The 27,791-nt window shown below is 48.7% G+C and overlaps 1 protein-coding gene across 1 annotated transcript in view; it reads left to right on the forward strand.

The window, feature by feature from the left end:
* Positions 1-27,791, forward strand: part of LOC139230278 (BAR/IMD domain-containing adapter protein 2-like 2) — an 80,778-nt gene that overhangs the window by 43,010 nt on the left and 9,977 nt on the right. The window contains exons 5-12 of the mRNA XM_070862106.1: positions 828-899; positions 5,353-5,469; positions 9,988-10,134; positions 12,762-12,866; positions 14,907-15,039; positions 17,862-18,069; positions 20,007-20,075; positions 23,528-23,738. Coding sequence (XP_070718207.1) covers positions 828-899; positions 5,353-5,469; positions 9,988-10,134; positions 12,762-12,866; positions 14,907-15,039; positions 17,862-18,069; positions 20,007-20,075; positions 23,528-23,738 — 1,062 coding nt within the window. The remainder of the gene's footprint in view (positions 1-827; positions 900-5,352; positions 5,470-9,987; positions 10,135-12,761; positions 12,867-14,906; positions 15,040-17,861; positions 18,070-20,006; positions 20,076-23,527; positions 23,739-27,791) is intronic.

Raw genomic sequence — 27,791 nt, forward strand, 5'->3', positions numbered from 1 at the left:
GGATCTTTTACGTCTCATGTTTTAAGGCCTCATCTGAACGACGACACCTCCAACAGTGCAGCATTCCCTTAGCACTGCACAATGTAGGAATTAATCACGTGAACCTTTGTTGTACTGCACCTAAGTCAAGTAGATTCTTCCTTGGGTAAAGAGAGAAAAACTGTGTACATTACTCCAGGTGTGGTCTCACCAAAGCCCTATAAATTGCAGTAAGACTTCCTTACTCTTATACTTCAACCCCCTTGCAATAAAGGACAACGCACCATTTGCGTTCCTAATTGCTTGCTGGATCTGGCATGTTAACTTTCAGTGATTGGTGTAAAGGACACCCAACTCTATCTGAACACCGGCATTTCCCCGTCTGTCACCATTTAAAAAATATTCTCATTTTCTATTCTTCCTGTGTCAGAGGTGCTGTCTTTCAGATGAGACGTTAAACCGAGGCCCCGTCTGCCCTCTCAAGTGGACGTAAAAGATTAGGGGCGTTCTCCCCAGTGTCCTGGGCCAATATTTATCCCTCAATCAACACAACAAAAAGCAGATTATCTGGCCATTATCACATTGTGGGAGCTTGCTGTGCGCAAATTGCCTGCCGCGTTTCCTACATTACTACAGTAACTACACTCCAAAAAGTACTTCAATGGCTGTAAAGCACTTTGAGATGTCCGGTGTTCGTGAAAGGCGCTATATGAATGCACACCTTTCTTTCTGTTCTCTAGTTTCTTAAAAGTGGTAAAATGCTCCAATCCTGCCAGATGTTTGCCAGCCTGACCACGAGGCTTCACAGCTGGCCCAGTTGTTCGAGTAATTGACTTTTATTTTTGCAGTTTCGGAGATTCAATGACGAGGTCCTAAGGGAAATGGACCACAACATGCAGTTGGACATAGATTACATAACTGTGAGTAAACTGGGGTGGGCTTCCTTTATTCATTCCTTTCAAAATTCTCCCTTGGTCTCCATAATGGTGCCACGAGGTGTTAGCCCGTGTAAGACTGAGATGAGGAAAAATTTCTTCGCTCGGAGGGGGTGAACCTTCGGGATTCTCTACCCCAGAGGGCTGTGAATGCTCAGTCGTTGGGTTTATTCAAGACAGAGATCGATAGGTTTTTGGATATTAAGGGAATCAAGGGCTATGGGGATAGTACAGGCCACTGGAGTTGAGGTCGAAGATCAGCCATGATCTTATTAAATGGCGGAGCAGGCTCGAGGGGCCGAATGGCCTACTCCTGCTCCTATTTCTTATGTTCTTACGTGCCACTTTAGGACGCTTGCTGCTTTTCAAAATTTCAAAAAAGGCGAGAAAGGACTGCGTGTTTCGTTAATTTTGGCTATTTAGTTGAGAAAGGACATTTGTTCTTTAAGCTGTAGTGTGGTCCTGAGATTGGGAATCAGGTTTCTCAGATTTAATTCTCAAAGGCTGGGGTGGGTAGAAATTCCCCTGTTGTGCGCTTCTCATTAGCTCCTCTAGGGGGCGCTACTGGGGCGCAAAAGTGATTTTCGCGGGGGCGTTGGGGCACTACCGGCTCCCGCGGAATTGCGCACAAATTAGCGGAGCCTCAAACACAGTAGCAACGCACCCTGGCCATGACGTCACCGGCGTGCACAGAGACCCCATTTCACTCCGCGGCAGCCCCGCAGCGGAAATCGGGCAGCGCCCTGTGATGCCGCCACAGATTGCGGGTTGCGGGATGCATACCCATCGCGGGGCGAACCTTAAAGGGGAGGTGCGCTGTGCCACGTGCCTGCATCTTTTTTTTTTTACCCGCCCCTTAGCGGTTGGGCCGATCAGCGCTCCCTGCCCGGGGTCCAGGCCGCGATCGTGCTGCGACGGCACTCTGTCTCGGTGATGGGGTGCGGCCAAGGCACCCCGTGTCCCCGGTGGCCTAGTGGGGGCCCACCAATAGCCACGCGGAACTCACAGCATCCCTCCCCTTTAATGGAAGGGGAGGGCCGTTGAAATGCGCCAGCACTGGGCGGAGAGGCCGCGCAGCACTCTGCGATGCGCCCGCTTAGTGCCCCCTCAATCCCCCCCCCCCGCCCCACCCCCGAAAGGAAGTGGAGCACCCGACATTGCCCTCCACTTCCTGCGAGGGACGGGAAGCGGAATTGCGCTTCTGGGGCGGGACTTCTGTGCAGAATGTCCGGACCCGGAGAGGTTACCGCCCCCAAACCAGAGGGGGGGGGCAAGAGGGAATTTCACCCCCTAGTGCACTCTTTTGAACGGTAATGAGCCGGCCTTTAAAATTGTTATCTTTATAGGCTGGGACAATCAATGAGTGCTTAACACAGTCTGATACTTTCAGTATGCATTCACACATGGTATGTTGGGACGGTCTTTCTTCATGCTTGCTCAGTGTGGGGCTGTTTGGAAGTTGTCCACTCCTAGGTATCCAGTTTTATTGGCTGCTAAACTGGCCAATCCCCAGGGTCAGAGGTTAACCTGTTGGCTTCCTGTCCAGATAAGAAAGGAACAAAAATTCACACAGTCTGACGCACTCTCGAAAACCCGCGGCCTCTACCGCCTAGAAGGACAAGAGCAAACAGGCACATGGCAACACCTCCTCCTCCAAGTTCCCCTCCAAGACACACACTGTCCTGACTTGGAAATATATTCATTGTCGCTGGGTCAAAATCCTGGAACTCCCTCCCTAACAGCACTGTGGGAGCACCTTCACCACACGGGACTGCAGCGGTTCAAGAAGGCGGCTCACCACCACCTTCTCAAACATAAAAACATAAAAACATAGAAAATAGGTGCAGGAGTAGACCATTCGGCCCCTCGAGCCTGCACCACCATTCAATAAGATCATGGCTGATCATTCCCTCAGTATCCCTTTCCTTCTTTCTCTCCAGATCCCTTGATCCCTTTAGCCGTAAGGGCCATATCTAACTCCCTCTTGAATATATCCAATGAACTGGCATCAACAACTCTCTGAGGCAGGGAATTCCACAGGTTAACAACTCTCTGGGTGAAGAAGTTTCTCCTCACCTCAGTACTAAATGGCTTGCCCCTTATCCTTAGACTGTGTCCCCTGGTTCTGGACTTCCCCATCATCGGGAACATTCTTCCCGCATCTAACCTGTCCAGTCCTGTCAGAATCTTATAAGTTTCTATGAGATCCCCTCTCATCCTTCTAAACTCCAGTGTATAAAGGCCCAGTTTATCCAGTCTCTCCTCATATGTCAGTCCTTCCATCCTGGGAATCAGTCTGGTGAACCTTCGCTGCACTCCCTCAATAGCAAGAATGTCCTTCCTTAGATTCGGAGAGCAAAACTGAACACAATATTCCAGGTCCAAGGCCCTGTACAACTGCAGTAAGATCTCCCTGCTCCTATACTCAAATCCCCTAGCTATGAAAGCCAACATACCATTTGCCTTCTTCACTGCCTGCTGTACCTGCATGCCCACTTTCAGTGACTGATGAACCATGACACCCAGGTCTCGTTGCACCTCCCCTTTTCCAAATCTGCCGCCATACCTGTCATGTATTCAACCAGCATTGTAACCCATGTATAAACTGACATAAGTTGTACACCGTGAGAAGACTGACCACTAGGTGGGAGACACTCCTAACTTGGACCTTCAGGTATAAAAGGGGAAGCTCCACCCACCTTCATCACTTGAGTGCTAAGGAATAAAGGACAGGTCACAGACTGACCTTCTCTCAAGCATGGGCCTCGTGTGCATTTATACTGTGTAGTAAGGACGTATCAATACCATTTGCCTTCTTCACCGCCTGCTGTACTTGCATGCCAACTTTCAATGACTGATGAACCGTGACACCCAGGTCTCGTTGCACCTCCCCCTTTCCTAATCTGCCACCATTCAGATAATAGTCTGTCTCTCTGTTTTTACCACCAAAGTGGATAACCTCACATTTATCCACATTATACTTCATCTGCCATGCATTTGCCCACTCACCTAACCGATCCAAATCACCCTGCAGCCTTTTAGCGTCCTCCTCACAGCTCACACCGCCAGTTTAGTGTCATCTGCAAAGGGGCAATTAGGGATGGCCAATAAATGCCGGCCTTGCCAGCGATGCCCACATCCCATGAATTTAAAAAAAAGGATGGCATTGTCTTTAAATTCAGGTTAAGCAACGCCTCGATTTCAAAATTCTCATCCTTGTTTACAAATCCCTCCATGGTCTCGCCCCTCCCTATCTCTGTCATCTCCTCCAGCCCCACAACCCCCCGAGATGTCTGCGCTCCTCAAATTCTGCCCTCCTGAGCATCCCTGATTATAATCGCTCAACAATCGGTGGCCGTGGCTTCTGTTGTCTGAGCCCCAAGCTCTGGAACTCCCTCCCTAAACCTCTCCGCCTCTCTTTCCCCCTTTAAGATGCTCCTTAAAACCTACCTCTTTGGCCAAGCTTTTGGTCATCCGCCATAATTTCTTCTTATGTGGCTCGATGTCAAATTTATTTGCTTTGTCTCACAACACTCCTGTGAAGCACCTTGGGATGTTTTACTACATTAAAGGCGCTATATAAATACAAGTTGTTGTTGTTGTTGTTGTTCAGGACCAACTCAATTTCAAAGAACTTTCCAGTCAGAGAATGCCTGCTAACAGGGACAATGCAACATACTTTGCTATTTTCTTATTACAAGGAGTTAAGTTAGATTTACTATAACTGTTATTCTGCTCATTCACTTATTGCTTGTAAAATAAACCTCACCTGATTAAAGTCTTCATCACACAGCCTTTCAGAAGATTGGCAAAGCATATATGTTGGCACGGGCAAGATTACAGTATCCAGTTCTTCTAGCCAGAGGTTTTGTTATTACGACCCCCTAGGTCATGCTGTTGAAACATATAAGATTATGAGGGGGCTTGACAAGGTGAATGCAGAGAGGATGGTTCCACTGATGGGGGAGACTGGAACTAGGGGAAATTTCTTAGAATAAGGGGCCGCCCATTTAAAACTGAGATGAGGAGAAATTTCTTTTCTCAGAGGGTTGTAAATCTTTGGAATTCGCTGCCTCAGAGAGCTGTGGAAGCTGGGTCATTGAATAAATTTAAGACAGAGATAGACAGTTTCTTAACTGATAAGGGGATAAAGGGTTATGGGGAACGGGCGGGGTAGTGGAGCTGAGTCCATGATCAGATCAGCCATGATCGTATTAAATGGCAGAGCAGGCTCGAGGGACCGTATGGCCTACTCCTGCTCCTATTTCTTATAAGGCAGGATATTGGGTACTAAGGGCAAACTCCAGGTCGTAAGGGGCACAGGAACTACTTATGGGAGAAACCCTAAACTCGAGAATATCTACCGCTGACGCAAAAGAAAAATGTTTCACCCTGAAACGATCCAGTACACAGAAATTGCAAATGATTCTCTTTGTAGGAGAGCAAACGCCGTTTCGAAATGGAACACAAGAAGAGGAGCGAGACCCTAGAAGATGCAAATTCAGAGCTGCAGAGATTGGAGAGAATAAGAAGCACGCATGCCAGAGACATGCAGGTAGGTGGTGGGCAGGGGGGCGGTGGGGGGGAGGGGTGGGGGGGATGGGACACTGAACACGATAGCTCTTTCAAAGAGCCAACACAGGCATAGTGGGCCGAATGGCCTCCTCCTGCGCTGTACATTTGTATGCTTCTATGATACTGCAGCGGCAGAATCAAAATAACCGGCTCTATTCTGTAGTAAACTGGGTTTGTTTAATCTAACTGGGTCTAGAGTTCCATCAGAAAGAAAGAAAGACTTGGATTTATATAGCGCCTTTCATGACCACCGGACGTCTCAAAGTGCTTTACAGCCAATGAAATGTGTTTGGAGTTTTAGTCACTGTTGTCATCATCTTCATAGGCAGTCCCTCGAAATCGAGGAAGACTTGCTTCCACTCTAAAAGTGAGTTCTCAGGTGGCTGTACAGTCCAATACGGGAATTACAGTCTCTGTCACAGGTGGGACAGACAGTGGTTGGAGGAAAGGGTGGGTGGGGAGTCTGGTTTGCCGCACGCTCCTTCCGCTGCCTGCGCTTGTTTTCTGCATGCTCTCGGCGACGAGACTCGAGGTGCTCAGCGCCCTCCCGGATGCTCTTCCTCCACTTTGGGCGGTCACTCTTGTAATGTGGGAAATGCGGCAGCCAATTTGCGCGCAGCAAGGTCCCACAAAGAGCAATGTGATAATGACCAGATAATCTGTTTTTTGTTATGTTGATTGAGGGATAAATATTGGCCCCAGGACACTGGGGATAGCTCCCCTGCTCTGCTTCGAAATAGTGCCATGGAATCTTTTACATCCACCTGAGAGAGCAGACGGGGCTTCGGTTTAATGTCTCATCCGAAAGACGGCACCTCTGACAGTGCAGCGCTCCCTCAGCACTGCACTGGGAGTGTCAGCCTAGATATTGTGCTTGAGTCTCTGGAGTGGGACTTGAACCCACAACCTTCTGACTCAGAGGTTAGAGTGCTACCCACTGAGCCATTGGCTGACACCTTTTAATTGAGTTACTCAACTTAATTCTGATGAATGTAGTTATACTGCTTTTGCTAATATGCGTGTTTACGAGCAGTTTACGAGAGAATTGATTGAGGGATTGAGGGAGAAGCATTCGGGATCTCTGCGTTCCTCCAATTCTGATGTTTTGCACATCCCTGATTTTTATCGCTCCAGCATTGGTGGCCGTGCCTTCAGCTGCATTGGCCCCAAGCTCTGGAATTCCCTTCGTGAGCCTCTCCGATTCGCTACCTCCCTTTCCTCCTTTAAGACTCAAGCACAAAATCTAGGCTGACACTGCAGTGCCATACTGAGGAAGTGCTGCACTGTCGGAGGTGCCGTCTTTGATCAAGCTTTTGGTCACCTGTCCTGATATCACCTTCTGTGGCTCGGTGTCAAAAGTGATTTATTGATCTCGCTCTTGTGAAATGCTTTGGGAGGTTACGCCATGTTAAAGGTATTATGTTGTTGTTGCTTTGAGGGATAATTGGAGAGTCTTGTGCCTCCAGCAGATCGGGGCTGCAATGTTGGAGCCCTATCTCCAACTTGAGGTCTCTATGAGTGTAGCCTCCTTCCACCCTTCCGTCTGGGCACAGAGGATTGTGCAATGACTTCTGTAGTGAGAATGTGGATAGGCAGGGCTGCGATCAATCAAACAAGGATTGGTTTATTGGGCCTGTTGCTAAGCATTCTTTATTCCGTAGCATTTGAATCTTGAGAGAAGCTGCTCCTATGGGAACAGCAGCATCGTGGTTATTGGCTTTTGTATTAATGGTTATGTTACAGGACTAGTAATCCAGAGGCTGAGAGTAACGACATGAAGACATGAGTTTAAGTACCACCAAGGAGGCTGTGGAATTTAGAATCCAGTTAATTAGATAAATCTGGAATAAAAAGTAATGGTGACCATGAAACCACTCAGTTGTATCAAATCGTAAGGAAACCTTCACCTCGAGGGCAATTAGGGATGGGCAATTAATGCTGGCTTTGCCAGCAACTCCTACATCCTGTGAGCAAATATATATTTTTAAAGTACCGTTGCTTCAGTGCGGCAGCAGGATTAGTGTTTCCCTGTGTTTTATTCGGTTTGCCTTTTGTCTCTGAGAGCTGCTGTGGTTCATTGTGCCTGATCCTGTAAATGAACTGCGGCAAGCTGTGCTAATCTGGTTAGTAGATCAGTAATTTAGAGACCGTTTATTAATTTATTGGTGTTCTTTTGTAAAAGAACTCGGTCAAGGTCCGCCTTTTGAATTTCCCCATTTTGTAAGTGGGACTGAGTCAGCAGCTGAAGGCCACTGTTGTCGATGGTTCGTTCCCTAACCTTTGTTTTGAAGGGTGTTTGGTTGTGTATTTGGCACACTCGCAAGGCCCATCACAATGCTCAAGAGTCTCTGAGTCAAGTTACTGAGAAATCCAGATAAGCAAAGGACACACCCCACTGTAACGAAGCCCAGAGAATTCAGGCACAGGTTGGCAACAGGCAAGGAAAGCAACCTCACCCTCCACGCAATGGCCATGCAGGTGTTGTTATGTTCAGAATAAATCCACAAGACTGTATCGCAAGCTCAAACTGTTGTGACCTTGGTCTCTTTATTCAGACTCCAGAGTGAGGAAGCAGCACGGTGGATCATCTTTTATACCTGCTTGCCCCAGGGTGCACAGGTGACCCTTTGGTCTCCCACAGGTGTGCCCCCTAGTGGCAAGTCTTACATTTTGGTGCGGTTTACATACATACATAACAGGGGTAGTGCATGAATTCAACTGGCTCAAGCAGTGTTTTACTGGAACAAAGAACAAGTGAGCTTCTCACTTGCTTGCCCCACGTTACTGTGGTGTCAGCCATAACACCCTCGAATTCGGAGTCAGAAGGTTGTGGGTTCAAGTCCCACAATAGAGACTCGAGTAAAACAAAAATCTAGGCTGACACTCTAGTACAGTATTGAGGGGGTGCTGCACTGGTGGAGGTGCCATCTTTCGGATGAGATGTTAAACTGAGGCCCGGTCTGCCTCTCAGGTGGACGTAAAAAGATCCTACTTCGAAGAAGAGCAGGAGAGGTATGCCCGGTGTTACGCCTCGATTTCAAAATTCTCATCCTTGTTGTCAAATCCCTCCATGGCTCGCCCCTCCTTATCCCTGTAATCTCCTCCAGCCCCACAACCCCCCGTGATGTCTGCGCTCCTCTAATTATGCCCTCTTGAGCATCCCTGATTATAATCGCTCAACAATTGGTGGCCGTGCCTTCTGTTGCCTGGGCCCCAAGCTCTGGAACTCCCTGCCTAAGCCTCTCCGCCTCTCTACCTCTATATCCTCCTTTAAGATGCTCCTTAAAACCTACCTCTTTTGACCAAGCTTTTGGTCACCTGCACTAATTTCTTATGAAGCTCGGTGTCAATATTTTGACATAACGCTCTGTGAAGCACCTTGGGATGTTTTATTGCGTTAAAGGCGCTATCTAAATACAAGTTGTTGTTGGTGTCCTGGTCAATATTTATCACTCAATCAACATAATTAAAAACAGATTATCTGGTCATTATCACATCGCTGTTTGTGGGAGCTTGCTGTGCGCAAATTTGCTGCCGCGTTTCCCAGTGACTACATTTCAAAACATACTTCATTGGCTGGAAAGCGTTTTGGGATGACTGGTGGTCGCGAAAGGCGCTATATAAATGCAAGTCTTCATTTTATAATGATGGTACTGGAAGCGTTGCTGTGGTTTGAGGAGTATGGTATGGAATTGGAGAATGTCGGTTAAAATTAGGGGGCTTCAACCAAACCAGGCTGCTTCACAGGGGGGGGTGGTGATCCACATCAGAATGTGGCTGGGCTAAGGCAGACAGACTCCGCAAACAAACCGATTGTAATTGGCCGCTGAGATGGAGATCACTTGGTGAACCTGGCACGATGACAGGGGAGGTTGCACGGGTAACGAAAGGAAAGGTGCAGTTAAATTCTGATAGCGGGCCAGAACGTTAGCCGTTGTGAAAGGTGCTATATAAATGCAAGACTTTCTTTTTTTTAACGTTGTGTGCGATTACTTCAGGGATGCAGCTGAAAACCGCGTTCGTGACCACAAATTGACCGTAATACTAACTTTCAAAAGGGAATTGGATAAATACTTGAAGGGGGGAAATTTTTGCAGGGCTGTGTGGGGACAGCAGGGGGAGCGATTCGACTTTGCAAAGAGCCAGCCCAGGCACGACGGGCCGAATGGCCTCCTGATGTGCGGTATCATTCTATGATTCTAAATTTATCCCGGGTGATTGCTGAGAGTGTGAAAGACTTGTGCATATAAGGGACAGATTGCCCAGGAGACCGTGCCACAGCCAGGAGGAGCAGTGTATAAGGCTGTCGTGCTAATATTCCATGCTTTTAGGGTCTTTGGATTGACCTGACATGTTGGAAGTCCAGCTGCAGAACCTGCGTTTAGTAAAAATCTAAGCACAAGCAATTCTTGTGAGACTACTCTGCCCTGGGCTTTTCTCTCCCCTCCTCTCTCTCTCTCTCTCTCTCACGCACACATGTGTTTATATTGTGTTTCAGGAGAAGATTTATAACCTTGAGTCCAGCATGGAATCATTCCTCAAGAACAGTCACAAACAGGCTCTGGCGGAAGAGAGGCGTCGCTATCGCTTCCTGGCTGAAAAGAACTTCCACCTGTCGTGCCAGTTCCTCAGCTTCTATAGCAAGGTTGGTCAGACACAAAGGCCCGAATTTTCATTGAGAGGCGGGTACAGCGTGTGGCCACTAATAGGAGAGACTGGAACTAAGGGGCATAATCTTAGAATAAAGGGCCGCCCAGTTAAAACTGAGATGAGGAGGAATTTCTTCTCTCAGAGGGGTGTGAATCTGGAATTCGCTGCCTCAGAGAGCTGTGGAAGCTGGGACATTGAATACATTTAAGACAGAAATAGACAGTTTCTTAAACGATAAGGGGTTATGGGGAGCGGACGGGGAAGTGGAGCTGAGTCCATGATCGGATCAGCCACGATCGTAGTGAATGGCGGAGCAGGCTCGAGGGGCCGTATGGCCTACTCCTGCTCCTATTTCTTATGTTATGTTTTATTAATGCGGTTGGGAAATCCAGAGATAGGGGGGCGAGGGGAAGGGTGGGGGGGTGCGCGGGGGGACGCCTGCGACACCAGGCCGCAGAGAGGAGGGAGGGAACGGTGGGGGGGGGGGGGGGGGTCGGAGTCCAGAGGGGGCGAGATCGGAAGGTGATCGGGAGCCAGAGGGGAGGGGTCTGAATGCGATCTGCTGTGGCTAAGTTCGCGTCCCTGGAGATGGAGTACGCGGTGTCCACCGGTACGCTCGCGGCATTCCGCGAGAGGTGGGCACTGAAGAGACTGGAGTGCATCATCACCCCCAGAATCAGAATTTTAATTTGATTGGCAAAGTTCCCAGTTAATTTCTATATTTATGGATTCTAGTGCCCATTCTTGTCAAAATAGGGTACTTAATTTAAAGTTTAGTTTAAAATAGTTGTGGAGCTGTTGCATTGTGCGTGGTTTAGCCAGTCAAGTGATGGTCACAGGACTCAATAAAACCCCCGTCAGTTGGGTCTCATCATCATAGGCAGTCCCTCGGAATCGAGAAAGACTTGCTTCCACTCCAAGTGAGTTCTTTGGTGGCTGAACAGTCCAACATGAGAGCCACAGACTCTGTCACAGATGAGACAGACATTCATCGGGGGAAGGGAGGTGGGTGGGACTGATTTACCGCGCGCTCCTTCCGCTGCCTGCGCCTGACCTCTTCACGCTCGCAGCGTTGAGATTCGAGGAGCTCAACGCCCTCCAGGATGCATTTTCTCCACCTAGGGCAGCCTTCGGCCAGGGTATCCCAGGCATAAGTGGTGATGTCGCACTTCACCAGGGAGACTTTGAGGGTGTCCTTGTAACGTTTCCGCTGCCCACCTTTGGCTCGTTTGCCCTGAAGGAGCTCCGCATATAGCAGTTGCTTAGGGAGTCTCGTGTCTGGCATGCGAACTAAATGGCCTGCCCAGCGAAGCTGATCGAGTGTGGCCAGTGCTTCAATGCTGGGGATGTTAGCCTGGGCAAGGACACTGATGTTGGTGCGCCTGTCCTCCCAGGGGATTTGCAGGATCTTGCGGAGACATCGTTGGTGATATATCTCCAGCCACTTGAGGTGTCTTCTGTACATCGTCCATGCCTCTGAGCCATACAGGAGGGCGGGTATTACTACAGCTCTGTAGACCATGAGTTTGGTGGTAGGTTTGAGGGCCTGGTCTTCGAACACTCTTTTTCTCAAGCGGCCGAAGGCTGCACTGGCGCACTGGAGGCAGTGTTGAATCTCCGCATCAATGTCTGCCTTTGTTGACAAGAGGCTCCCGAGGTATGGGAAGTGGTCATCCATGATGAGGTATGCAGTTGTGATCCTAGTGGATGAACTGGTAATGTGCAGTGTGATTGTTAAACCTTTGTTAATAACCAACTAATAAACCATTATTTTGCTATGAATTCTTAAGCGAAGAACCCCTGAAGCAAATACATTACACTTACCGTTTGCCACTGCTTAGCGAAAGCCTTCCTTTATTTGCAACTTGTCTGAGGATCTCGTTTGCTTGGATCATTGCAACACTGGATGGTCCACTTAGCTATTGGCAGCACTGATCATCTGCCCCCACGATAGCCCAGTTGAGACTAGACTCTCACTCTATGGAGATTCTTGGGGGCGCACACCCTGACCTTGCCACAGCGCAGTGTTACATGATTGGCAATGCCACAAGACATCTGCGATCACTCCACCATTCACCTCGGGCTTTCGGATGAGACGTTAAACCGAGGCCCTGTCTGCCCCCCCTCAGGTGGACGTAAAAAGAGCCCATGGCCGCTATTTCACAGAAGAGCAGGGCAGTTATCCCTGGTGTCCTGGCCAATATTTTTCCCTCAACCAACATCATGAAAGCAGATTTACTGGTCATTAGCGTATTGTTGTTTGTGGGAGCTTGCTGTGCGCAAATTGGCTGTCGCGTTTCCGACATTACAACAGTGACTACACTCCAAAAAAGTAGTTTATTGGATGTAAAGCACTTTGTGACGTCCGGTGGTCATGAGAGGCGCTATATAAATACAAGTGTTCCTTTCGTTTTCTGTTTGTGGGAGCTTGCTGTGCACAAATTGGCTGCCGCATTTCGTAAGTAGAACAATGATTACACTCCAAAAAAGTACTTCATTGACTGTAGAGCGCTTTGCGACGTCCAGTGGTTGTGAAAGGCGCTATATAAATGCAAGTCTTTCTTTTTTTCCTATAGTATTTCTACACCTCACGAGGTTTCGTTTCTTCCTTCTCTGTTTCAGGCCCAAGAGACTCTCCACAGCAAGGTTCCAGGATGGAGGGAACACACCAGCTCCACTTCTTCCGGCAACATCTCTGGCCGGGCGAGCCCACGCCCTCCTTCCATGGGAAAGACTCTCAATAGGGTAATCAGCAAATCGGAGGGGCGCTTGCATTCCCGATCCTTTCCCCGGGTGAAGCTCCAACAGGTGTATTTGTTGGCCAAGTTAGCCAGACTCAAAGCCTTACGTGAACAGGGCAATGATTTCAGTGGAGCTCTGCGATGATTGGGTTCTGAGACACTGTCTGAACTGCGAATTTGTTCTAAAAATTAGCGGGAACGGTCGCATAGTGGTTGTGTTACTGGACTACTAATCCAGCGGCCTGGGCTAATGATCCGGAGACGTGAGTTCAAATCCCACCACGGCAGCCGGGGGAATTTAAATTCAGTTAATTAAATAAATCTGGAATTTTAAAGAGCTCGTGTTAGTAATGGTGACCGTGGGCTAGAATTTGCAGTGAAACCGGGCGGTATTTGGCCGTGTTGGGCGATAACCGGGTCGGTGAGAAATTGCCCAGGTGAGGCAGGCCGGCGGTTTCGAGATACCGCTGGGAGGGGGCAGACTGCCGTCGTGCACCGTCCACAGATATTTGGCTCAGCGGTGACCCGTCGGTAAGTATGAAAAAAAACGCCCACGAGAATCAGCGGGGCCGGGCGGTCGGTGAGTAACTCTGCAAGAAAAAGGTAAGTGCTTGTTTTTTTACTCAAAATTCTGTTGTGGTGATTTAAGTTAAAAGGGTCCTGAGAATGTTTTAATGATTTTTTTTTTATGTTATGTTTTTTGAAAAAATATTTTTAGTGTTTTTCCCCTCCTAGGCCCAACCCGCAGCCTGGGGGTAAATTTTTAGTACATTTATTAATTATCGCCCATTTTCTTTAAGAACGCCCAATCGACCCTAAATTCCACTTTTTCGCCCAGAATCGGGGTACAATGGCCATTTTTTTCACTGAGTGGATGTATTTCTTTTATTGGGGACGTTTTCGCCGGCGATAAGCTTGGGAATCTTCGCGGTATTTTGGGCGGCAATCGGGCAATGGCGGGCTGTTGGAAAATTCTAGCCCCGTGAAACTACCGGATTGTCGGCAAAACCCATCTGGTTCACTAATGTTCTTTAGGGAAGGAGATCTGCCACCCTTACCCGCTCTGGCCTTTAGGCGACTCCAGACCCACAGCACTGTGGTTCACTCTTAACTGCCCTCTATGGCCGAGCAAGCCACTCAGTTGTACCATAGAAGTATCATTATCATCATAGGCGGTCCCTCGAAGCGAGGATGACTTGCTTCCACGTCAAAAAGGAATGAGTTCACAGGTGTTTCAATGAAGGACTAATATTCCAGATCTCAAACTGCATCTTGAAGGGTGGAAGGTGCCTGTGCGTGGATTTTTTTTTACGTGTGGTGGCCATTGCACACCAGCCACCACACGGGCTCGACAGAGCTAGGTCTTGGTCCAGTGGCAAGGGTTAACCAAAATGACTGGAGACCTGCTCTGCTGCACGGACCCAGTGCGCGCATATAGCGCAGTGTGGGCTGGGCCCGTGCTGCCCCCTGGGCCCTCGGCTCTTCTGGGCCCCGACACGGACTGCAGCGGTTCAAGAAGGCGGCTCACGACGACCTTCTCAAGGGCAAGTAGGGACGGGAAGAAATGCTGGCTTTGCCAGCGACGCCCACACCCTGTGAAGGAATAAATAAAAAAAGACGGGCTTCTGAAACATAGAAACATAGAAAATAGGTGCAGGAGTGGACCACTCGGCCCTTCGAGCCTGCACCACCATTCAATATGATCACGGCTGGGCGAAGGGAGTGGGACGGGTGGGGATATTTGGAGAGGAGAAGGGTCATATGTGCTACCTCTCCTCCATTTATCACACGCTCAGTGGAGCATACACAAATATGTTACACCATCAGGCTAACCATTTAAGTGCGATCAGGGCACGTAAAATGGGAGTGAAATATAATCCCTGAGCTCCGTTCAAAATACTGAAACTGGAGCACCCTGATACTGTGAGCCACTTAACTAGTGAAAAACAAATGGCTTGAAAGCTGAGGTGTGTTGACAGATTTTGTGCTTTAAAAAAAAAAATTCTGCCCGCAGAATGACTCTCCCAATGCCGACACCATCTCCAGACGTAGCTATGTCTCCAGCCCTCAGCCATCGAGACGCGAATTGAACGGGGCTGAACTGTTCCCATTTTCACACTCTGACCAAAGGCAACCGGGGGAAAGGAACCCCTCAAGAAGTAAGATATTCAGAAGTATCTATCTGTGTATCTCTCTCTCTCTCTCTCTCTCTCTCTCTCTCACTCTCTCTATCCAGTGTCAGCTGTAGCTACTCCACAGACTTGAGCACAAAAAAAAATCTAGGCTGACACTCCCAGTGCAGTGCTGAGGGAGTGCTTCACTGTCAGGGGTGTCATCTTTCGGCTGAGACGTTAAACCAAGGCCTTGTCTTCCCTCTTAGGTGGACATCCTATGGCACTATTTTGAAGGGCAGGGGAGTTATCCCTGGTATCCTGCCCAATATTTATCCCTCAATCAACATCACTGAAACAAATGATCTGGTCATTATCACATTGCTATTTGTGGGAGCTTGCCGTGTTTCCCACATTATAACAGTGACTACACTCCTAAACTACTTCATTGGCTGTAAAGTGTTTTGGGACGTCCGAAGGTCATGAAGGGCGCTATATAAATGCAAGTCTTTCTTTTACTTGAAGCACTTTGAGATATTTCGGAGTTGTGACCCAACACTAAATAAACACAAGCCTTCCATTTTACTTTTCTTTGAAGGGGCACTGTGCACATGAAGAAGTATTTAGCAAACCCTCTCTCTGTCTCCACTCCATCAAAACCTTTCATAATTTTAAAGACCTCTATTAGGTCACCCCTCAGCCTAATTTTTTCAAGAGAAAAGAGACCCAGCATAACGAGAGGCCGTCAATATAAGATAGTTACCAAGAAATCCAATAGGGAATTCAGAAGAAACTTCTTTACCCAGAGAGCGGTGAGAATGTGGAACTCGCTACCACAGGGAGTGGCTGAAGCGAATAGTATTGATGCATTAAATGGGAGGCTAGACCCCTTCCCTCAACGACTATCTGTCCTACCTGTGACAGGGACTGTAGCTCTCGTATTGGACTGTTCAGCCACCCAAGGACTCATTTTTAGAGTGGAAGCAAATCTTCCTCGATTCCGAGGGACTGCCTATGAGGGAGAAGGGAATAGAGGGTTATAGAAACATAGAAACATAGAAAATAGGTGCAGGAGTAGGCCATTCGGCCCTTCTAGCCTGCACCGCCATTCAATAAGTTCATGGCTGAACATGCAACTTCAGTACCCCCTTCCTGCTTTCTCACCATACCCCTTGATCCCCCTAGTAGTAAGGACTTCATCTAACTCCTTTTTGAATATATTTAATGAATTGGCCTCAACAACTTTCTGTGGTAGAGAATTCCACAGCTTCACCACTCTCTGGGTGAAGAAGTTTCTCCTCATCTCTGTCCTAAATGGCTTACCCCTTATCCTTAGACTGTGACCCCTGGTTCTGGACTTCCCCAACATTGGGAACATTCTTCCTGCATCTAACCTGTCTAAACCCGTCAGAATTTTAAACGTTTCTATGAGGTCCCCTCTCATTCTTCTGAACTCCAGTGAATACAAGCCCAGTTGATCCAGTCTTTCTTGATAGGTCAGTCCCGCCATCCCGGGAATCAGTCTGGTGAACCTTCACTGCACTCCCTCAATAGCAAGAATGTCCTTCCTCAAGTAAGGAGACCAAAACTGTACACAATACTCCAGGTGTGGCCTCACCAAGGCCCTGTACAACTGTAGCAATACCTCCCTGCCCCTGTACTCAAATCCCCGCGCTATGAAGGCCAACATGCCATTTGCTTTCTTAACCGCCTGCTGTACCTGCATGCCAACCTTCAATGACTGATGTACCATGACACCCAGGTCTCTTTGCACCTCCCCTTTTCCTAATCTGTCACCATTCAGACAATAGTCTGTCTCTCTGTTTTTACCACCAAAGTGGATAACCTCACATTTATCCACATTATACTTCATCTGCCATGCATTTGCCCACTCACCTAACCTATTCAAGTCACTCTGCAGCCTCATAACATCCTCCTCGCAGCTCACACTGCCACCCAACTTAGTGTCATCCGCAAATTTGGAGTTATGATAATAGATTTAGATGAGGAAAGACGGGAGGAGGCTCGAGTGGAGCATAAATGCCAGCATGGACCGAACGGCCTGTTTCTGTGTTGTATGTCCTGTGTAATCCTACAAAATAGGCGAGGAAATGGAAAAAAAACAGGAGAAACTAGGAAGACAGAAGGATCAGATGGAAATGTTTTGAAAAGCAACACAAGGCTCACATTATAGAACCAAAGCCAATCCTGAACCTCCGCACATTTGTTACTGTGATATTAAGGTTTATTTCAGCGCCATGTGTGTGAGCAGAAAATCTAGACAACTAGCTAGCCTGGGGGAGACTGGAATTTGGAGGAGTTGGTGATGGTCCAAAGATTAATGACTACTCATAGTCATCATCATCATAGGCAGTCTCTTGGAATCAAGGAAGACTTGCTTCCACTCTAAAAATGAGTCTTTAGGTGGCTGAACAGTCCAATACGAGAGCCACAGTCCCTGTCACAGGTGGGACAGACAGTGGTTGAGGGAACGGGTGGGTGGGACTGGTTTGCCGCACGCTCCTTCCGCTGCCTGCGTTTGCTTTCTGCATGCTCTCGGCGACGAAACTCAAGGTGCTCAGCACCCTCCCGGATGCTCTTCCTCCACTTTGGGCAGTCTTTGGCCAGGGACTCCCAGGTGTCAATGGGGATGTTGCACTTTACCAGGGAGGCTTTGAGGGTGTCCTTGTAATGTCTCCTCTGCCCACCTTTGGCTCGTTTGCCGTGAAGGAGTTCCGAGTAGAGCGCTTGCTTTGGGAGTCTCGTGTCTGGCATGTGGACAACGTGGCCTGCCCAGCGGAGCTGATCAATTGTGGTCACTTAATGCAAAAATGCAGACGTAGATACTGATGATGTCTATTGTATCTCAGGACCAGGCTCTGATGGTCAACTGTCACGGTCCGGCTCGCTGGGGGAAAAAATCAATGCAATGAACAGTCCTCGTGTCCAGGCCGTGGCCTCACACTCTGCTGGCAGTAATCAAACCATGTTAAGTTTCGAAAAAGGGGACATCATCGCAATATTGGTACCGGAGGCAAAGAATGGCTGGCTTTATGGAAAGCTGGAAGGAACGCCCAAGTAAGTCATTCTATTTAAAGGTGGAGCCGATTTCTTGAACGTAAAGCAGTTTGGCCTTTTCCACCAATAATGCTCACATGTTAACAAGCTTGATTGCGGGTTTCCTCAATCCTCCTTGTTCCAATGAAGACATTTGACTTTGGTACACAATCCTAAATGTTAGAAGTATAACTATTTTAAGTTGAAACAATAAATCAAATGCCCCTTTATTAAAGGGGCACTAAAACTGACAAATTAGACAAATGAACTTTTTACAATAATGGTTCATATTCAGCTCAAAATACTAGTGAGTAACACCCCCCTTTTGTGAATTTTATGCAGTCGAAAGAAAATGTTTCTTTAAACTTCCTCAGGAATTGGGTTCTGCGGGTTAACTCATTGGAGGAGAAATTGCCCCTTTTTATAGCCATGTTAGCGCCTCTGGGGGTGCTACGGGGCCCAATGGCGTTTTTGCCTGGCGGAGGGTTGGCTGGCGTGCAACTGGCGATGACGTCATCACTGTGCGCGCCGACTCCTCACCGAGCCCCGTCGACCCCTTTGCGCCCTGCGGGAGAAATTGCCGGACATTTTGGAGAGCGACTAGGAGTGGAGGATCGGCGTGTGGCGAGGTCCGAAATCCGGCAATACCCGAAATCCGGCATGGGTTCGGTCCCGAGGATTCCGGATTTCAGACGTTGTACCTGTAAGTGACATTTCCCTGACCCTGACGGCTCAATATGGTCCTTGCAACACTGCATGGAAGGTCATTGGCAAGAAACTTACATTTACAGACATGACGTTTGTGCATTTTGCCATGTTGATCTTGCACTTGCTATTGGCAATCTGACTTTCTTGCCCCTTCCACCCTGGCAAAGGTTGCCGATGGTTTGGAATACCGTCCTCGCCTCTCATGCTGTGTGCATTTTTATTCTGACGCTCCCCTTTAGTTGTCTGCATCCCTTTAAATTTGATCCAAACGCAATTTTCCACACCCACCAGTAATGTGGCCCCTGAGCACATCGACAGTCGCACGTGCATCTCTGCGTAATTACAATGAGCTGATCGTGGAAAATTGTGTGCTGACAGCACACTTCACGTGAGCATCTTAATCACTTCAAACCTATTGGGTACTGCCCGCTTTCAGGCGGTGACGGTGTCTGGGCGCTACCTTTAGCGCCGGGCGGTACCTACCGCCTCAAAGTGCGATATTCGGTTGTATCGCCCCAAGAGGAGAATGGAGCACGAAGGGAAGTGTTCCACACTGCTCCTCGGGCGCTAATGGAGCGATAGCGCAGGGGGCCGACTCATTCTTTTGCCGCCAGGAGGCCGGCATGCCGGTGCCTGAAATTGAAAGAAAAAAATCCCGCTGAAAATTTCAATGAATCTCACCCACACTTCCCCACTGCGGCAAGAAGTAAATCGGAGTTGAAACACTGAAATTTCACCACTTACCTTGCTATCCGGACAATATCGCCCCGGGATCGTCGCTGGACCGACTGCTTTCCCCGGCCGGTCTCAGCGCCAGGCGCTACCGCAGGCGGAAGAGTGAAATTTGCAAAACGCACGACTCCGGGGGCGTTGCACACTCGGTGATATCACTGAATGGGCGGGGCTAGCGAGCGCAGCACAAACTGTCAACGCCGCCGCTAAATCTTCACTGAAGTTCACGGCAGGAGCCGACAATGCGGCGCTCGGGCGGGAGGTGCTTCGCGGCCCCTTAACGCCTCGTTCAGGCGCTAATGGTGGCGCTAAACAGCCGAATTTCTAGCCCAATGCGTTTAAACGGTTCCCATATTGGAAAATCTATCTTAATTTTTCTATAATTAGGAATGGGGGAATGAAACCTCAATTAACACACCGCAATAAGCTTCAAATAATGTCAGAGGAGAAAATGCCCCTGATTTCTATCTCATCAAGCCACGATTGTTTTATAATGTCCATTAAACCTGTGCTTACAGACAGGGCTGGTTCCCATGCTCATTCGTGAGGCCTTTGGAAGAAGAGATTCGGAGACGGGACCCTACGAGGTAATTGGCTTAGCGGGTGTTCAGAGGATTGAGTATTGGTTTGAATGACACATTCGTCCTACAGTGACAGTTGAGGTATTGCTGATAGGTGCTCACAGGTTGGCGTCAAGGCAGACTATTGTAGTTGAGATCTGATTCATCTCGGGCCAAATCAAAACCCAATTGTTTCACACTTTGTGAGTAAGAGCTGAGGCTTATTCAACCTCTCACAAAGAGCTTTGGCCACTTAGAGATGCATCGTTACCAACATCTCAGATAATGGAGCAGTCCCTGCCCGCATGCAGCAAGACCTGGACGACATCCAGGCTTGAGCTGATAAGTGGCAAGTAACATTCGCGCCACACAAGTGCCAGGCAATGACTATCTCTAACAAGCGAGAGTCTAATCAGTGCCCCTTGATATTCAATGACATTACCATTGCCAAATCCCCCCTATCAACATCCTGGGGGTCACCTTTGACCAGAAACTTAACTGGACCAGCCACATAAATACTTGGCAACAAGAGCAGGTCAGAGGCTGGGTATTCTGCGGCGAGTGTCTCACCTCCTGACTCCCCAAAGCCTTTCCACCATCTACAAGCCACAAGTCAGGAGTGTGATGGAATACTCTCCACTTGCCTGGATGAGTGCAGCTCCAACAACACTCAAGAAGCTCGACACCATCCAGGACAAAGCAGTCGCTTGATCGGCACCCCATCCACCACCTTCAACATTCACTCCCTCCACCACCGGCGCCCCCTGGCTGCAGTGTGCACCATCTACAAGATGCACTGCAGCAACTCGCCAAGGCTTCTTCGGCAGCACCTCCCAAACCCGCCACCTCTACCGTCTAGAAGGACGAGGGCAGCAGGCGCATGGGAACACCACCACCTCCACGTTCCCCTCCGAGTCACACACCATCCTGACTTGGAAATATATCGGCCGTTCCTTCATCGTCGCTGGGACAAAATCCTGGAACTCCCTCCCTAACAGCGCTGTGGGAGCACCTTCACCACACGGACTGCAGTGGTTCAAGAAGGCGGCTCACCACTAATCATCTCAAGGGTGATTAGGGACGGGCAATAAATGCCGGCCCTGCCAGCGACGCCCACATTCCGTGAACGAATAAAAAAATAACATCTGCAGACAGTGGCAGAAACTTGAATCAGACATAAACCTCCCAGTGGAGCACAGACTCCCGCTTGCAAATCGGACCCTCGATTGAGGCTCCGACTTGCCAATCTCCTCCTCGCAGGGTTTAATGGAGTCACTGGACAGACTGCGACATGGCAGTGGGAAGGATGAAGGAGGGCGGACGGAGACACAATGGCGGGCTGAAATCAGTGGCTGCCTTCCCTCATAATGTAAGAAAAGTCGAGGATGAGGACAGGCCATTTGGTACACAGAAGCTTGTTCCTCGAGTGTTCAAACATCTTCAAAAGTGCTCCCACTGCACTTGAAGCCTGTGCCTCTACTACCCAACCCACCAGATGATCTCGGACATTCATCGGCCTTCGTGTGAAGAAGCTTCTCTAGGTGTTTCTTCTGTTTATTTTCACCAGTTAATACGAAGATTTTAGACCGTTGTCTTTGTCTCCAGCAAAGGACTTGCATTTATATAGCGCCTTTCACAACCTCATGATGTCCCAAAGTGCTTTGCAGCCAATGAAGTACTTTTGAAGTGTAGTCGCTGTTGTAATGTAGGAAACACGGCAGCCAATTTGCGCACAGCAAGCTCCCACTATCAACAATATGACAATGACCAGATTATCTGTTTTTAGTAATGTTGGTTGAAGGATAAATATTGGCCAGGACACCGAGGATAACTCCCCGGCTCTTCTTCCAAATACCACCATTTGAGAGGACAGATATCTCATTTGAACGTCTCATCTGAAAGACGGCACCAGCGACAGTGCATCGCTCCCTCAGCACTGCACCGGAGTGTGAGCCTAGATTTTGTGCTCAAGTCTCTGGCGTGGGATCGTGACCACCTAACTCATAGGTGGGAGTGCTAGCACTGAACCACAGCTAACATTCCAAGTCTTGCTGCAGATCGCTGGACGTGCTCGGTGCAATGGGTGTGGACACGACACCTCAGAGTGCTTTACGATCAAGGCCCTCGCATTATTTAGCAACCTCCTCTTGGTATGTCCTACAGGACCACAATCCATTCTCACTTAAGAATACATATGGACGACTGCCAATGTCACTGTTATGCTGGTTCCTGAGAGATGTAATGTGCCTCCCAATTCCCACCTCCCACTTTTACATTTCTCTGAATTTGCCTGTAAGCAACTGGCAGATCCCCCGTGGCATTGCTCCTGGTGAAAAGGAGGATTTGTAGTTTTACAACAAAATGTGTGTTGGGGTGTAAGTGGGTAACCTTAACTTTGGGCGACTGTGCAAAATGGCCAATATCAAAATGGCTGCTCAATAGAATCATAAAACAGTACAGCACAGAAGGAGACCGTTTGGCCCATTGAGTCTGTGCCAGCTCTTTCAAAGAGCAACCCAGTCAGTCCCACTCCCCCCACTCTTTCCCCATATCTCTGCAATTTTTCTCCTTCAAGTAGTTATCCAATTCCCTTTTGAAGGCTACTATTGAATCTGTCTCCACCACCCTATCAGGCAGTGCATTCCAGATCCTCAACACTCGTGTAAAAAAATGCTTTTCCTCATGTCGCCTCTGGTTCTTTTGCCAATCACCTTAAATATGTGCCCTCTGGTTATCGATCCTTCAGCCATTGGAAACACCAATTCTGATTTTCCATCTACTTAAGACAATGGGTGGCCAATTCGCTCTCGCTCATTTTACGCTGATGTCCAAAATTACGATCCCCCCGCTCCCCCCACCAAGTGTCAGCTGTGGCTCAGTGGGCAGCACCCTCGCCTCTGGGTCAGAAGGTCGTGGGTTCGCAGTCCCACTCCAGGGGACTTGAGCACATAAATCCAGGCTGACACTCCCAGTGCAGCACTGTCAGAGGTGCCGTTTTTCGGATGAGACGTTAAACCGAGGCCCCGTCTGCTCCCTCAGATGAATGTAAAAGATCCCATGGCACTATTTTGAAGAAGAGCAGGGGGAGTTATTCCCCGATGTCCTGGGGCCAATATTTATCCCTCAATCAACAGCACAAAAACAGAATATCTCGTCATTATCACATTGCTGTTTGTGGGAGCTTGCTGTGCCCAAATTAGCTGCCGCATTTCCCACATTGCAACAGTGACTACACTCCAAAAGTACTTCATTGGCTGCAAAGCGCTTTTAGACGTCCAGTAGTCATGAAAGGCGCGATATAAATGCAGTAGGTGATTGTGCCCTCTCCAGTGCAATCACATCTTTCCTGTAATGTGGTGACCAGAACTGCACGCAGTACTCCAGCTGTGGCTGCTTTACGTGCATCCCTTGCAAGGAGCGGCCTCCACACGCAGGGCTTTGACAGGTGGATAAGCTGTATGTTTCTTTTTGACCTGCAGGACGTTTAAGATGCGGAGCAGCCAAAGCATGGAAGATTTGCTGGACTCCCTGCCGTCTGCGGATTACAACAGCAAGGCAGTGCCCATGCCACCCGCCCCACCGTTGCCAACCAGCCCCTCCACAAGGAGTCAAAGTCCGGCCCCTCCCAACCTGAGCAGCCGGCGGAACAGTGCGACCAGCCTGGCCGTGTCGGAGGGCGGTCGGAGCAAAGTGAGTTCCATCGTCCCCTTGCGTTGGTTAGGGCGGGGGGGGAGGGCGAGTTCTTTCAGAAAGCGCACAATAGCCGCACGGAGCCCGACGCATCAGGGCGCATCCGCCATGCGGCGCGTGATCTCGTAGAATCACAGAAATTTACAGCACGGAAGGAGGCCGTTTTGGCCCATCGTGTCCCTGCCGGCCGACAAAGAGCTATCCAGCCTAATTCCACTTTCCAGCTTTTGGTCCGTAGCCCTGTAGGGGGAAGAACCCGTAGGTTACGACACTTCAAGTGCATATCCAGGTACTTTTTAAATGTGGTGAGGGTTTCTGCCTCTACCACCCTTTCAGGCAGTGAGTTCCAGATCCCCACCACCCTCTGGGTGAAGAAATTTCCCCTCAAATCCCCTCTAAACCTCCTGCCACTTACTTTAAATCTATACCCCATGGTTGTTGATCCCTCTGCTAAGGAAATTAGGTCCTCCCTATTCACTCTATCTAGGCCGCTGATAATTTTATACACCTCAATAAGGTCTCCCCTCTGTTCCAAAGAAAACAAACCCAGCCTATCCAATCTTTCCTCACAGCTAAAATTCTCCAGTCCAGGCAGCATTCTCGTGATTGTACCCTCTCCAGTGCAATCACATCCTTCCTGTTATGTGATGACCAGAACTGCACGCAGTACTCCAGCTGCGGTCTAACTAGTGTGTTATACAGTTCAAGCATTCTCATTCCTGAATCATAGATTCATAGAGCTATTCAATTCATCCCACTCTCCCTGCTCCCACCCGACAGCTCTGCAATATCTTTCCCCTTCAAGTATTTATCCAATCCCTTTTGAAATGTTATTATTGAATCTGCCTTTCAGGCAGTGCATTACAGATCATAGTCCTTACTAACTTTCTAGCGTTCTTGAAAACCCAAGAGCAATTTTTTGATACATTTGCCACCCTCTTTTCCTGTGGTCTAATTTGTGCTGTAAATGTATTAAAGGTTGTTGTTCATTTTATACTACACTCAGCGTACAGTTGGAGTGCTCCCTCAGGCCAGCGCTTCTGGTAGATATTTTTCCTTCCTCCTTCGACTGCTACCCACGAAAGAATAATCCAATCTCATCCAGCAGTCAAGACTCAGAAAGAAAGAAAGACGTGCATTTATACGACGCCTTTCATGACCACCAGGCGTCTCAAAGCGCCTTACAGCCAACAAAGTATTTTTAGGAGTGTAGTCACTGGGAAACGCGGCAGCCAATTTACGCACAGCAAGCTCCCACAAACAGCAATGCGATAAATAACCAGATAGCCTGTTGTTTTGTTATGTTGTTTGAGGGATAAATATAGGACACTGGGGATAACTCCCCTGCTCGAAATAGTGCCACGGGGTGTTTTACGTCCACCTGAGAGGGCAGACGGGGCCTCGGTTTAACGTCTCATGCCTCATAAAGCTCGCCCGATGGAGGCTGTGTATCAAGTGAGGCTGTCGCGAACTTGCCAACTCGCGCTGGCGAGCCCGTCAGTCTGCTGCTAGAGTTGCTGGGCTCCCCTCTGGGAGCCGCGTCGTGCCCTCCCCGAAGCCCTGTAACTGGATACTTGTGACGTTCTTTCTTCTCCCACTCCCGCCAGCAGGCAAAATTTGCATCGATTCTCCTGGACACGACCTCGCAGCCAGATTTCTGGTGGCTCCAGGGCGGCAGCTCGTTCTGCTAAACGTGGGGGAGTCTCCGTAAGAAAGCATGACTTTTTGCCCCCGCTTCTTGGAATGTTTAACCCTCTCCCACTCCATCGCGCAGTTGTAGACGCCCCACGTCCACCGAAGAAATTATCTCCCTTTTTGGAGAGCGTGCGCGCTTTGTTTTAACTTTACACCAACAACTTGCATTTATATAGCATCTTTCATGTAGTACAAATGTCCCAAGGCGCCTCGCAGGAACGATTACCAGACAACATTTGACACCGAGCCACATAATGAGATATTAGGACAAGGTGACCGAAAGAGGTGGGTTTTAAGGAGCGCCTTGAAGGGGAAGGAAGGTGTCGAGGTTAATGCGGGGAATTCCATAGCTTCGGGCCCAGGCAACTGAAGGCACGGCCACCAATGGTGGGTCAAAGGAAATCAGGGATGCATAAGAGGCCAGAATTGGAGGAATGCAGAGATCAATACAATCACGGGCTGAAATGCATAGAAGCCTGGTAGCCATGGGCTATCAAAATGCCACTTTGGGCTATCAAGTTTTGTAAGTTATTCTCTTCTTCCTACTGAGGTTTCCAGCCCAATATGTGACCTCTTCCCCCCCCCCCCCGACCCCCATGCTCCTCCCTACTACCACGTCCGCTGCTCTGTGGTGCTGCATGTAACGAGGGTACAGAGGAGATTTACCAGGATGTTGCCTGGACTGGAGAATTTTAGCTATGAGGAAAGATTGGATAGGCTGGGGTTGTTTTCCTTGGAACAGAGGAGTCTGAGGGGAGACCTTATTGAGGTGTATAACATTATGAGAGGCCTGGATAGAGTCGATAGGAAGGTCCTATTTCCCTTAGCAGAGGGGTCGACACCTAGAGGGCAAAGATTTAAAGTAATTGGCCGGAGGTTTAGAGGGGATTTGAGGGGAAATGTCTTCACCCAGAGGATGGTGGGGATCTGGAACTCACTGCCTGAAAGGGTGGTAGAGGCAGAAACCCTCACCACATTTAAAAAGTACTTGGATGTGCACGTGAAGTGCCGTAACCTACAGGGCTACGGACCAGGACCTGGAAAGTGGGATTAGACTGGATAGCTTTTTGTCGACCAGCGCGGACATGGTGGGCTGAAATGGCCTCCTTCTGTGCTGAAAATCTCTATGATTCTAGAGCACTCGACTCCCCTCGCTTTGGGGAAGTTCCATTTCCTCACTTCAGTCACTCCCTCGTACAGTTTGGCTGAAATTCGGAATGGCAATTAATCAGAGGGTAATTAATCTTCTGAATCTGTGCACTGTGCCCAACACTGCAGCTAGTGTTGAACTTCCAAATGCTCATTTTGTCCTCGCTGTACAGGTATCTTCACACCAATCTCTACAGAATATACCAGTTGGAGAAATTTGTAAAGCCATGGTTAGCGGGCAGATGATTGGACTTGACGTGAGCTGCTTCTCTGTAGAAGAGTAGATAGTCCATGTTGGCGGAATTGCCGTGCTCTGAAGGACCCATTAAGAAAGAAAGACTTGCATTTATATAGTGCCTTTATATAAGTCATACTGCAGTTGTACAGGGCCTTGGTGAGGCCACACCTTGAGTATTGTGTACAGTTTTGGTCTTCTGATCTGAGGAAGGACGTTCTTGCTATTGAGGGAGTGCAGCGAAGGTTCACCAGACTGATTCCCGGGATGACCGGACATACATATGAAGAAAGGTTGGATCGACTAGGCTTATATTCACTGGAATTTAGAAGAATGAGAGGGGATCTCATAGAAATATATAAAATTCTGACGGGATTGGACAGGTTAGATGCAGGAAGAATGTTCCTGATGTTGGGGAAGTCCAGAACCAGGGGTCACAGTCTAAGGATAAGGGGTAAGCCATTTAGGACTGAGATGAGGAGAAACTTCTTCACTCAGAGAGTTGTGAACCTGTGGCATTCTTTACCACAGAAAGTTGTTGAGGCCAGTTTGTTAGATATATTCAAAAGGGAGTTAGATGTGGCCCTTACAGCTGAAGGGATCAAGGGGTATGGAGAGAAAGCAGGAAAGGAGTACTGAGGTTAAATGATCAGCCATGATCATATTGAATGGTGGTGCAGGCTCGAAGGGCAGAATGGCCTACTCCTGCACCTATTTTCTATGTTTCTATGTTTTATGAACAGCGGACGTCCCAAAGTGCTTTACAGCCAATGAAGTACTTTTGAAGTTTAGTCGCTGTTGTAATGTACGGAATGTGGCAGCCAATTTGCTCACAGCAAGCTCCCACAAACAGCAATGTGATAATGACCCAGATAATCTGTATTAGTGATGTTGATTGAGGGATAAATATTGGCCCAGGACACCGGGGATAACCCCCCTGCTCTTCTTCGAAATAGCACCATGGGATCTTTTAC

The sequence above is a fragment of the Pristiophorus japonicus genome, chromosome 19 (genome assembly GCF_044704955.1).
Source record: "Pristiophorus japonicus isolate sPriJap1 chromosome 19, sPriJap1.hap1, whole genome shotgun sequence".
NCBI classification, from domain to species: domain Eukaryota; kingdom Metazoa; phylum Chordata; class Chondrichthyes; family Pristiophoridae; genus Pristiophorus; species Pristiophorus japonicus.